Source organism: Nematolebias whitei, chromosome 2, assembly GCF_014905685.2.
Source record: "Nematolebias whitei isolate Nwh7 chromosome 2, NemWhi1, whole genome shotgun sequence".
NCBI classification, from domain to species: domain Eukaryota; kingdom Metazoa; phylum Chordata; class Actinopteri; order Cyprinodontiformes; family Rivulidae; genus Nematolebias; species Nematolebias whitei.
The window spans coordinates 18,362,989-18,373,855 of record NC_056499.1 but is presented as its reverse complement, the minus strand read 5'-3'; the positions used below and the strand labels follow the sequence as shown (position 1 = coordinate 18,373,855).

At 40.1% G+C, this 10,867-nt stretch overlaps 2 protein-coding genes across 2 annotated transcripts in view; one reads left to right on the top strand and one right to left on the bottom strand.

Moving 5' to 3' along the window:
* Positions 1-3,547, top strand: part of LOC119430056 (TATA box binding protein) — a 4,312-nt gene extending 765 nt beyond the window's left edge. The window contains exons 2-9 of the mRNA XM_037697492.1: positions 254-407; positions 611-770; positions 882-1,059; positions 1,371-1,458; positions 1,536-1,627; positions 1,736-1,903; positions 2,002-2,096; positions 2,279-3,547. Of these exons, the coding sequence (XP_037553420.1) occupies positions 357-407; positions 611-770; positions 882-1,059; positions 1,371-1,458; positions 1,536-1,627; positions 1,736-1,903; positions 2,002-2,096; positions 2,279-2,358 (912 nt within the window). The 5' untranslated portion in view covers positions 254-356 and the 3' untranslated portion in view covers positions 2,359-3,547. The remainder of the gene's footprint in view (positions 1-253; positions 408-610; positions 771-881; positions 1,060-1,370; positions 1,459-1,535; positions 1,628-1,735; positions 1,904-2,001; positions 2,097-2,278) is intronic.
* A 4,097-nt stretch (positions 3,548-7,644) lies between these two features.
* Positions 7,645-10,867, bottom strand: pdcd2 (programmed cell death 2). Its single transcript, XM_037697491.1, has 8 exons — positions 10,603-10,867; positions 9,913-10,021; positions 9,708-9,764; positions 9,151-9,339; positions 8,914-9,057; positions 8,675-8,775; positions 8,474-8,587; positions 7,645-8,179 (listed from the first exon to the last, which is right to left on the bottom strand). Exons 1-8 carry the CDS (start codon positions 10,780-10,782, stop codon positions 7,997-7,999), a joined length of 1,077 nt encoding a protein of 358 aa, XP_037553419.1. The 5' UTR covers positions 10,783-10,867; the 3' UTR covers positions 7,645-7,996.

Here is a 10,867-nt window from a genome sequence, read left to right as displayed (position 1 = left end):
TTTAAACTGACACAATGCGCGTGGTTAAAGGGGATAAATGGCTTCTTTGAAACGCCAAGCTTGTAGAAGAGCTAAAGTTTGTGTGTGAGCCATACGTCAATGCGACGTATGGCTCACACAACTGGTGCTTGTCTCTCTTGCAGGAAGGTAAGTAGGGATTAGAAGAAGTTGTTTGTTTTTTGCGGAGTTCGGTACATTTGGTGTTTTTATTTAAAAAAAAGTTTTTTTTTTTTTTTTTGTGTGTGTGGCGCAGATATTTCATAGACCCCACTGGTGCCTCCTGCTGTGTGAACTTCGTCAGATTTACATTACTGCCTGCTCCTGGTGGTTGTGTCGGAGTGTGAGGAGCTGACGAGATGGATCAGAACAACAGCATACCGCCTTTTCAAGGACTGCCGTCGCCTCAGGTAACAAGGTCTTTTTTTTCTGGTCTACCTCCTGACATTTTCCACAAGTCGCACTGATGCTTCTAAATGGCAACTTTATTTCCATCAAAGTTTAATCAGCGCATTTGGTTTATTAAATATGCTTTTGATAAATGACCATTTACAGAAATGCCAAAAGCTTTTTGTGTGTGTTTTTAAGTAAAAAAATGTATTTCTTTGTGCAGGGTGCCATGACCCCCTTACAGATGTTCAGTCCTATACCATATGGCTCGGGCCTGACACCCCAGCCAGTACAGAACACAAACAGTTTGTCTATACTCGAGGAACAGCAGAGACAACAACAGCAGCAGCAGCAACAACAAGCAGCGCAGCAGGCCAACACAGGTACCACGTACAGTACCATTATTGATGTCCTTGCCATTTTCTCAGCAACATCCAAACATATTCTTTACTTTTAGTTCTATCTGTAAATACAAATTAAACTGTTTGACCTAGGCCTTCCGGGGACATTGGGGCAAGCACCTCAACTGTTTCATTCCCAGACAGTAGCTGGTTCGACCACGACAGCGCTCCCAGGAAATCCCCCGCTCTCTAACAACCCAGTAACCCCCATGACTCCCATCACACCATCTACACCTGCCTCAGAGAGCTCTGGAATTGTACCACAGCTACAGTATGTTTTCATATCTAACTAAATGAATATTTTAAAACACGCTTTCCTAGAATTGTGAGAGGGCAAAATACCCTGAGCTTACATAAGAATACATCAAGAGGCTGTACAATTTTTGTTTATGCATGCTTTTTAGTTTCACTTACTGTTGACATAGATTTTATGCAGCCAAAGTTTATTTACTTACCCAGGAGTCTGAATTTCACTGAACAGAAATATGGCTTATAATCACAGACAAATCTACAGTTTCATTTTATAAGATTGTCTTTTTTGCAGTTCTTTCTCTTCTGCTTATGTTTTTTATTTACAATTAGAAACATAGTATCTACTGTAAATCTGGGCTGTAAACTGGATCTGAAGACCATTGCCCTGAGAGCCAGAAATGCCGAATACAACCCGAAGGTAAGACTACAATTATTAGCTCCCCTTATCTATATCATCTGTATCATGCAATGTAATACTTATTTTATTTTTTTTAGCGTTTTGCTGCTGTCATTATGAGAATACGAGAACCAAGGACCACTGCTCTCATCTTCAGTTCTGGGAAAATGGTCTGTACTGGAGCAAAAAGGTCAGAACCTTAAACAATGTCATTGTCACAAAAAGTCTACTAAATAATCTTTTTTTAGTACCACCTTCAAGGGGCTCTGTCTCTCTCTAACTAACTCACTCTTTCCAGTGAGGAACAGTCAAGGTTAGCAGCTAGAAAATATGCTCGTGTGGTGCAGAAGCTTGGGTTCCCCGCCAAGTTTTTGGACTTCAAGATTCAGAACATGGTGGGCAGTTGTGATGTGAAGTTTCCAATTCGACTGGAGGGATTGGTTCTCACTCATCAGCAGTTTAGCAGGTAACCTTTCACACACAGAACCAAAAAAATAAACATTTGAAATGATAGCTTTTAAAGTGTTTATTTTATTTATCAATTAAATAACTTGTGTTTTGCAGTTATGAGCCCGAGCTGTTTCCAGGATTGATTTATAGGATGATCAAACCCAGAATTGTCCTGCTAATTTTTGTTTCTGGAAAAGTAGTACTTACAGGTAAAGCTTGGTGTTGAAAAATTAGTTTGTGATTATTGTTTAGTGGGCATTTTTAATTAAGATTGTAAATCAAATAAAAATGTTTTGAATCGCAATATAGTAGATACATCATACATCGATATATACAGATTATTCTGCTTTATAGACTTATCTGCTTACTGATGGGTGTTTTTGTTTTATAGGGGCCAAAGTAAGAACTGAGATCTACGATGCATTTGACAACATATACCCCATTCTAAAAGGCTTTCGCAAAACAACGTAGAACCTGGAAATTACTTCCCCAACTTTTTTTTTTTTTACTTCAAGCTCTTTTTTTCAATAAATGTTGAGCTCCACAGGTAAGGCTGTAAGGGCTGTTGTACAATGTTGTGACTTTTTTTCCCAAAAAAATTTTAAACAAGATTATAGGTCCATTTTCCTGTTCTTTTTTCCTGCATTTTTGTTTTTGTTGCTCCATCACACGCATAATTGTAAATACAACTGTAAGAAAATGTAAAATATTGTTGAGAAAATCAGTCTTGATTGATCTGTTTTATTTGAAACCGTTTTAAATACTTTTGTACATTGCTTTTCTTTTTAATTTCTCAAGTTTTATTGATACATGCACAAATCTGTTCCAACTCCTAATTTCCAAAGCCTAATTTCCTGAACAGTTATTGAGGATTTATACCCTTAAAATAATTAAAGTTGAATTAATGTAAATACTCTCACTAAAGTTTTCATCAGGTTCTTGCTTGTCCACCTTTTATTTTTTTTTTGTATTCTTTTATTTTTTAACTTGGTTTAGGTACTTCCAGACTTTAACTTTTTGCTGATCGGTGTATTTGAAACAAGCATTTTACTTAAAAAGACAGATGGTCTTTTTTATTACAGAAATAAGTATTTAATGGTTAAATTTGAGCGTGTACATATATTTTTGTATTTCATTAGTGGGAAAGTGACTCCAACTGCAGGAATAACTTATCCGAGTTTTAAATAAAGCACCAAGTGGCAGTATGTTGGCAGAAAATGTTTGGAAAGTTTAAATAGTTTTTGTTCATTTCATATTTTGGATGCGTGTTAGCTGTTTTACCTGTTCTGGTTGTCTTTTTATTTGGACACTTAATTATTTTTAAGTGAATGAGCAATGTACACTTCTTGATGTGCTTGTGTGTTGAATACAGATTCAACTTGTCACACGCAACAACCATGAAAACATTTTGCAGTCAACTCAGTGTTTGTTACACAGTGCATTAAAGTAACATGTTTGGTCAAGTACGGTATTTTCACCATCTCTCTCTTCCAGCTGACGTCTGTGCTGTCTGCAGATTTATTAGAAAGCTTTTTAGATCAAATGCTTCTGAAACCATTCGTGCTGCCCAGTATATTAATAAAGCTGCACATATTAACATTAAATGTCTTGTTTTTGTGATAACATTTTAGTTTTAGTCTGCAAATTAATTCTTGTTCTGCACTCCGCAGACATCGTGAATGCAATAAAAAACAATTAAATTCAGTATATATATATATATATAGCGCCAAGTTGTCTTGGCACCGAACAGAAACGTTCATGTATAAAAATAAGTTAACATCTGAGGAGCAGACTGCTTTGAAATAACTCTCATCGCAGACTCATCTTGAGAAAGCATGAAGGAGATTATTGAAATGCCTTTCCTCAAAATTCTACACTACCCCATTGTGACAGTATGAAAAATATTTTTGCAAATGTATATAAAGTAGAAAACTAAGAATTCACATTTAGGCAAGTACCATATTTACAGCTTTTGCTTAATACATTCTTGATCCACCTTTGACAGCAATTACAACCTCCAAATATGATGCCTCAAGCTGAGCATACCTATGGCAGTTTGTCCCATTCTTCTTCGCAGTACTTCTGGGAGACGTCCGTGCAGCGGCCATTGTCAAATATCTCTAGAGATGTTCAATCAGATGAAAGTCTGGACTCTGGCTTGACCACTCCAGGACTTTCAGAGTGGTCCTGAAGCAGCTCCTTTGAGATCTTGGCCATGAGCTTTGGGTTGTCCTGCTGAAAAATAAACTGTCGCCCCAGTCTGAGGTCCAGAGCGCTTTGGAGCAGATTTTCATCTGGGATGTCTCTACATTGCTGCATTCATCTTTCCCTCTATTCTGGCTATCTGCCAGTTCTTGCTGCTGAAAAATATCCCCATATCACGATGCTGCCACCACCATGCTTCACTGTTTTTTATATATATATATATATATATATATATATATATTTGATATTGGCCTAAACCAGCCACTAGGGAGCACAAGCCAGTGTATCTCTTGTGCCGGTCCCAAGCCCTGGTAAATGATGAGGGTTGTGTCAGGAATGGTATCCGATGTAAAACACTTTTGCCAAAACAATAATGCAAATTCATCAAAGCAAAACCATACCTGATCGGTCGAGGCTCGGGTTAACAACGACCGCCACCGGTGCTGTTGACAAACAGGGTGCCGGCAGAAATTGTGCTACCGTTAGTCGAAGACCACGAGGAGGGAAACGTGTCAGGAGACAGAGGGAGAAGAGGAAAGTGAAGAATGTAGGACTGAGGGTTGCAACTCTAAATGTGGGGACAATGACAGGCAAAGGTAGAGAGCTGGCTGACATGATGCAGAGAAGAAAAGTAGATGTTTTATGCGTCCAAGAGACCAAGTGGAAGGGCAGCAAGGCTCGCATCATTGGAGCAGGATTCAAACTGTTTTATCATGGTGTGGATAGAAAGAGAAATAGGGTAGGGGTGGTTCTAAAGGAGGAGTTGGCAAAGAATGTAGTAGAGGTGAAGAGAGTGTCAGATAGGGTGATGTGCCTGAAGGAAGTAGAAGGTCTGACGCTAAACATAATCAGTGGTTATGCTCCACAGGTTGGATGTGATGAGGAAGAGAAAGATACATTTTGGAAAGATCTGGATGAAGTGATAGAGAGTATTCCCAGGGAGGAGAGTGGTGATCAGAGCAGACCTGAATGGACATGTTGGTGAAGGAAACAGAGGGGATGAGTAAGTGATGGGTAGATTTGGTGTCAAGGAAAGAACCCAGGAAGGACAGATGGTGGCGGATTTTGCCAAGAGAATGGAAATGGCTATAGTCAATACCTATTTCCAAAAGAGGGAGGAACATAGTGACCTATAAGAGTAGAGGAAAGAGTACGCAGGTCGACTACATTCTGTGTAGAAGAGGAAACCTGAGGGAGATTGGAGACTGTAAGGTTGTGGCGGGGAAGAGCGTGGCCAGACAGCATCAGATGGTTGTGTGTAGAATGACTGTTGTTGTGAAGAAGAGAAAGAGTAAAATCGGAGAAGAAGACCAAATGGTGGAAGATGAAGAAGGAAGAATGTTGTGAGAAATTCAGAGAGGAGCTGTTAAAGGCTCTGGGTAGTAAGAAAGAGCTTCCAAATGACTGGGCTACTACAGCAACAGTAATTAGAAAGATAGGTAGGAAGGTACTTGTGTGTCATCTGCACAGAGAATGGATGATAAGAAAACCTGGTAGTGGAATAGTGAAGTGCAGGACGCCGTTCAAAGAAAGAGGTTAGCCAAGAAGAAATATGACAGAGGACTGAAGAGAGGAGACAGGAATATAAGGAGATGGGATGTAGAACAAAGAGGGAAGTAGCTAGGGCAAAGCAAAGGGCGTACGATGAGTTGTATGGGAGACTGGACACTAAAGAAGGCGAGAAGGACTTGTACTGATTGGCAAGGCAGAGGGATTAGGCTGGAAAGGATGTACAGCAGGTTAGGCTTATTACAGATAGGAATAGTAATGTTCTATCAAGTGAGGAGAGTGTGATGGGAAGAAGGAAGGAGTACTTCGAGGAGCTAATGAATGAAGAGAATGAAAGAGAAAGAAGAGTAGAGGTCATAGAAACTGTGGACCAGGAAGTGGGAAAGATTAGTGAGGGTGAAGTCTGGAAAGCTCTGAAAAGAATGAAGAAGGGGAAGGCAGTAGGACCTGATGACATACCAGTGGAGGTTTGGAAATATCTTGGATATAGCAGTGAGGTTTTTGACCCAAATATTCAGTGGCATATTTGAGTGTGAGAAAATGCCTCAGGAATGGAGAAGAAGTGTGCTGGTGCCCATTTTTAAGAACAAGGGTGATGTACAGAGTTGTAGCAACTACAGGGGATTTAAGTTGATGAGCCACACGATGAAGATCTGGGAGAGAGTTGTGGAAGCAAGACTTAGACGAGAGGTGACTATTATCTGTGAGCAGCAGTATGGTTTCATGCCAAGAAAGAGCTCCACAGATGCCATCTTTGCTTTGAGAATGCTGATGGAAAAGTACAGAGTAGTTCAGAAAGAACTCCATTGTCTTTGTGGATTTAGAAAAAGCATATGACAGGGTGCCGAGGGAGGAGGTGTGGTATTGTATGAGGAAATCTGGAGTGGCAGAAAAGTAGGTTTGACTGGTACAGGACATGTATGACAGCAGGACAGTGGTGAGATGTGCTGTAGGAGTGACAGATAGCTTCAAGGTGGAGGTGGGAGTGCATCAAGGATCGGCGCTGAGCCCCTTCTTGTTTGCTCTGGACCGACTAACAGATGAGGTCAGGCAAGAATCCCCATGGACTATGATGTTTGCAGATGACATTTTGATCTGTGGTGAGAACAGGGAACAGGTGGAAGAGAACTTGGGAGACGTGGAGGTATGCACTTGAAAGAAGAGGAATGAAAGTCAGCCGTAGTAAAACAGAGTACATGTGTGTGTAAATGAGCTGGTGGAACAGTAAGGCTACAAGGAGCAGAGGTCACAAAGGTGCAGAACTTCCAAGTACTTGGGGTCCACTGTCCAGGAAAATGGGGAATGTGGTAAAGAAGTGAAAAAGAGAGTCCAGGCAGGATGGGGTGGATAAAGAAAAGTTTCAGGAGTGATTTGTGACAAAAGGGTGTCAGCAAAGGTCAAAGGAAAAGTTTACAAGACAGTGGTGAGACCAGCTATATTGTATGGTCTGGAGACGGTGGCATTGACAAAAAGACAGGAGAAAGAACTGGAAGTGGCAAAAATGAAGATGCTAAGGTTCTCCTTAGGAGTGACGAGGATGGATAAGACTAGGAATGAGATCATCAGAGGTACAGCACAGGTTGAACAACTGGGAGATAAAGTTAGGGAGGCCAGACTGAGATGGTTTGGACATATCTAGAGGAGGGACCGTGGGTATATTGGTAGAAGGATGTTAGAAATGCAGCTGCCAGGAAAAAGACAAAGAGGAGATATATGGATGCAGTTAGAGAGGACATGAAGGTAGTTGGAGTGAGGTGGAGGAGGATGACTCGCTGTGGCGACCCCTGAAGAGGGAAAAGCCGAAAGAAGAATTTGATATTGGCCTGGTGATGAGCGCTGCCTGGTTTTCTACAAACATGACACCTGGCACACCAAAGAGTTCAATCTTTGTCTCATCAGAGCAGAGAACTTCGTTTCTCATAATCTGAGAGTCCTTCAGGTGCCTAAAAAGCTAATATCCTATTATGCATTAAGTAAAAGTAAATACATTTTTAATAAAGCACAACCTTTGTTTGAATATCTGAAGTTTTAATAAGTTGGGTCACTCTTGTTAAATATAGAATGGTGCTTAAAAAATCTGTATGAAGGTTTAAGATCTGCCATATATAAAAATACTGTCTTATTTGAATGCCCTCAGAAATGAGAGATCAGTACAGTCCAAGAGCAACATGATGTGTAGTTAACTAAACGTAGACCAATATATTTATGCATTTCTTTAAAATTAAATAAAAACTTCCATCGGCAGGATAAGATGCATGTTTACTGTGGACATCTTTGCTGATCGTTTCTGAAAATAAATCAGTCATAAAACCATTTTATTAGACGTCTCGGTTCAGTCCACTTTTAAAGTAAACACTGATCAGCAACCTGAATTTCATCCAGCTACACAGAAAGCTCATTTATGTGTTTTCATCTGTGTGTGCTGATCTGAGCTGAAGTCCTGCTTCCAGATGAACTCGGGACAGTACTGGTCGTCATGGTTACAGCTGTCAGAGCAGGTGTAAACAGCCAGAGTCCCCCAGTCAATGCTAACACCTGTTGAGTCCACACACAGGCTGTTCAAGAGCTGAGGCATCACCTACAGACACAAACACATGATTGTTAGTTTTTACTCTCAACCAACAAAACTGTTTTCTTCACATATTGGTCCTAAACATGCATCAGTCTTTTCTGAGGTCATATACAATGACATTATTTTGTCATGGGACATTTTGAATTATATAATAAAAGCATTTGTGTTACTAAAAATGTTTTGTAAAACGCATCAGTCTTAATAACACATGCAAATTTAAAGCTGTGCACATTGAGAGTTTAATAAAGACCTCAAACTGATTTAAGTTAAGATTATTGTGAGTTTGAAATCAATAATGACCTGAAACTCAAACGTCCGCTTGGTTCCACAGGTGCATGGTGGGATATCCTCGTCTGAAGGGATGTGATGAGAGGAGACCCACAGGGAACAGCCTCCTCGACTGTAACGTATCACCTGGATGAGATGAAAGACTGTCAAACGGTCACAAAGAAGAACATCTGTGTGAATTTTCATAACGCTGAGCTGCCAAGTTTTTCTCACCTGATGCGGCTCTGAGGCGATCCTCTTTTTGAACCGCTGGAAAACTTTGTTGTCTTCAGTCTCATGCATCGCCATCTCCTCCAAATCTGCTTCTGCCAGAGCTGATGGGCAACAAATACAATTAAAAAACCGTCATGAAATAAACAAAACAATCAAATATTTTCAGCTGGCACTAAAATGACACATTTATGCAGCGAATATAATAAACAGACGTGTTTCTAATTCAACTGAAAGCTTACTCTCTGCTAATGAAGGACCATCAGCACTTTTTTGAACGCCACCCTCATCTTCCTCAGCCTCTGGGTCTTCTCGCTCCTCCTCAGGCTCAGTGACCAGCTCAGATTCAGGAAAAAGAAGAGGTGAAGTTGTGACGGAGGAGGCCTCTTAATTTTGAGACAGACAAAGCAGCAGATTGAAAACAAACTCTGACTCTGAGCTGAAGCTGCAGTAAGTGTTTGAACTGGATACACGTGTACCTGGACTGCAGCACTCCTTCTTATGAGAGTGTTTCCAGTGGACAGTCTGGTGGTGTTTCCCACAGTAGGTTACAGCGTGACAGCGGGAGCAGGTCTTGTTGCCAGGGCAACCACACACCCAACACAGTTTAACTTGAGAGACAGGTAAGACACTGTGGTCCTCCTCTGGGTCGCTTTGTGGTTCATCCTCTGAACAAAATCCCCGCCAAAAGGAAACAAAAAATGTGGTGATTCTAACGGCCAGATTTTTACAGGAAGATGATAAAAATGCATTTTTGTTGGGCAGCGGTGGATTATCAACTCCTTCGATCAATTGTTTTCGCAGTTTTTTACAGTGATTACATAAGACCCTGAAATAATGCTAAGTTAGAAGCTGAACAACTAGCAAAACAGAATAAAAAGTTAAAATAGCACAATTTTAAATTAATGCACGTTTATGTATTTTACAGTATTTACAGGACTGCAAATATTACAGTCTTAATATTTTAGCTGAGTCAGTATTCCCGATTTTTTTTCCCATTAATGTAAAATAGTACAAGCATATAACAAGGACAAACCTGGAGGAGGGTCATAAGGGTAGAAGTCATTCTTTCTGGGGAGTTGACTCCTGAAAACTGTCATAAAAGACAAAACAATCAGAAAACCAGTAAAAAATTATATTGTGTGTGAATAGTTTAAATCATGCAGCACGATTAAGTTACAGCTGCTGTGCTAACATGTAAGTGACCAAAGACAAAACATAAAAGCCGTAATGATTGTAACCTTTTATGCAGCGGTTGTCATTTCGTGAATAGCACTTAGGAGTTTTGCAGCAGAACAGAAAGAGGGTTCTGTGAAAACTTCTGTCCCATCCTGATATTGGAGCGTATACCTGCAGCAGAATAAGACTATGATTTATAAGGAGAAATGCTCCATATGTGAAAGCTCATGGGTGAGTTTTGTCAGATATAAATCCAGAATCGTTTTAATTTAGAAAGCATTACGTTGCAAGAAAATTAATGGAAAGTTAAAAATTGTGTTTAAATTTTGCACAAATGAGTAGAAGTGAAATTTTGAAGTGAAAGGTGGCCTTTTTAAAGCTAATAACGCTGTCTAAACTACAAATATGTATGCATTATTCATGTCTCTCTGAGAAATTAGAAAAATTAATAGGTGTAAATCTGTTTTATTTTTGAGTATGCTAGTAAAAGTTTGAGTTAATGTTTAAAGATAAATGAAAATAAACTGTTTCCAGTTTATTCAAGCAATAAGAAGATAAAATACCAACGCCTATTACATTAATACTGCAGTCTAGTCTTTGATCTCTTTGATTTATCAAGATTAAATTAACAATTTTCAGAGTCTGGGGGATTTTCAGGTTAATTACATTTTCCGTAAGAACATAAAAGTAACACAAGAGGGGGAATAACTAAAGTGTCTCGGTAGACCTCCTCCCTTCTCCATAACACCAACCTGCAGCAGGAAGACCATCGGCAGCCCGCAGATCTCACACTCCAGCGCGGACACAGAGGGTAGGCCTGTCTGACTGAGCCACGCCGGCCTCCCACCGACTTTACTGGGGAACTGAGAGGCTCGAAGCCGCCACGGCTCCGCGTCTTCAAGAAAACCTAAAACTACATCGGCAGAAGACATGTTAGTGTTTTTATATATAAACTTAAGAGAATACGCTGCTCTACTGACTGATTTGAAAAGCACAACACATGTAGGTACAGCTGCG

Excerpts from the sequence above, each read along its gene's own strand:
- pdcd2 (XM_037697491.1), bottom strand. The coding sequence starts at position 10,782 with ATGTCTTCTGCCGATGTAGTTTTAGGTTTTCTTGAAGACGCGGAGCCG. Across the intron at positions 10,022-10,602 it reads CGATGGTCTTCCTGCTGCAG|GTATACGCTCCAATATCAGG; the intron begins GTTGGTGTTATG and ends ATTCTGCTGCAG. Across the intron at positions 8,180-8,473 it reads AGCGGACGTTTGAGTTTCAG|GTGATGCCTCAGCTCTTGAA; the intron begins GTCATTATTGAT and ends TTGTGTCTGTAG.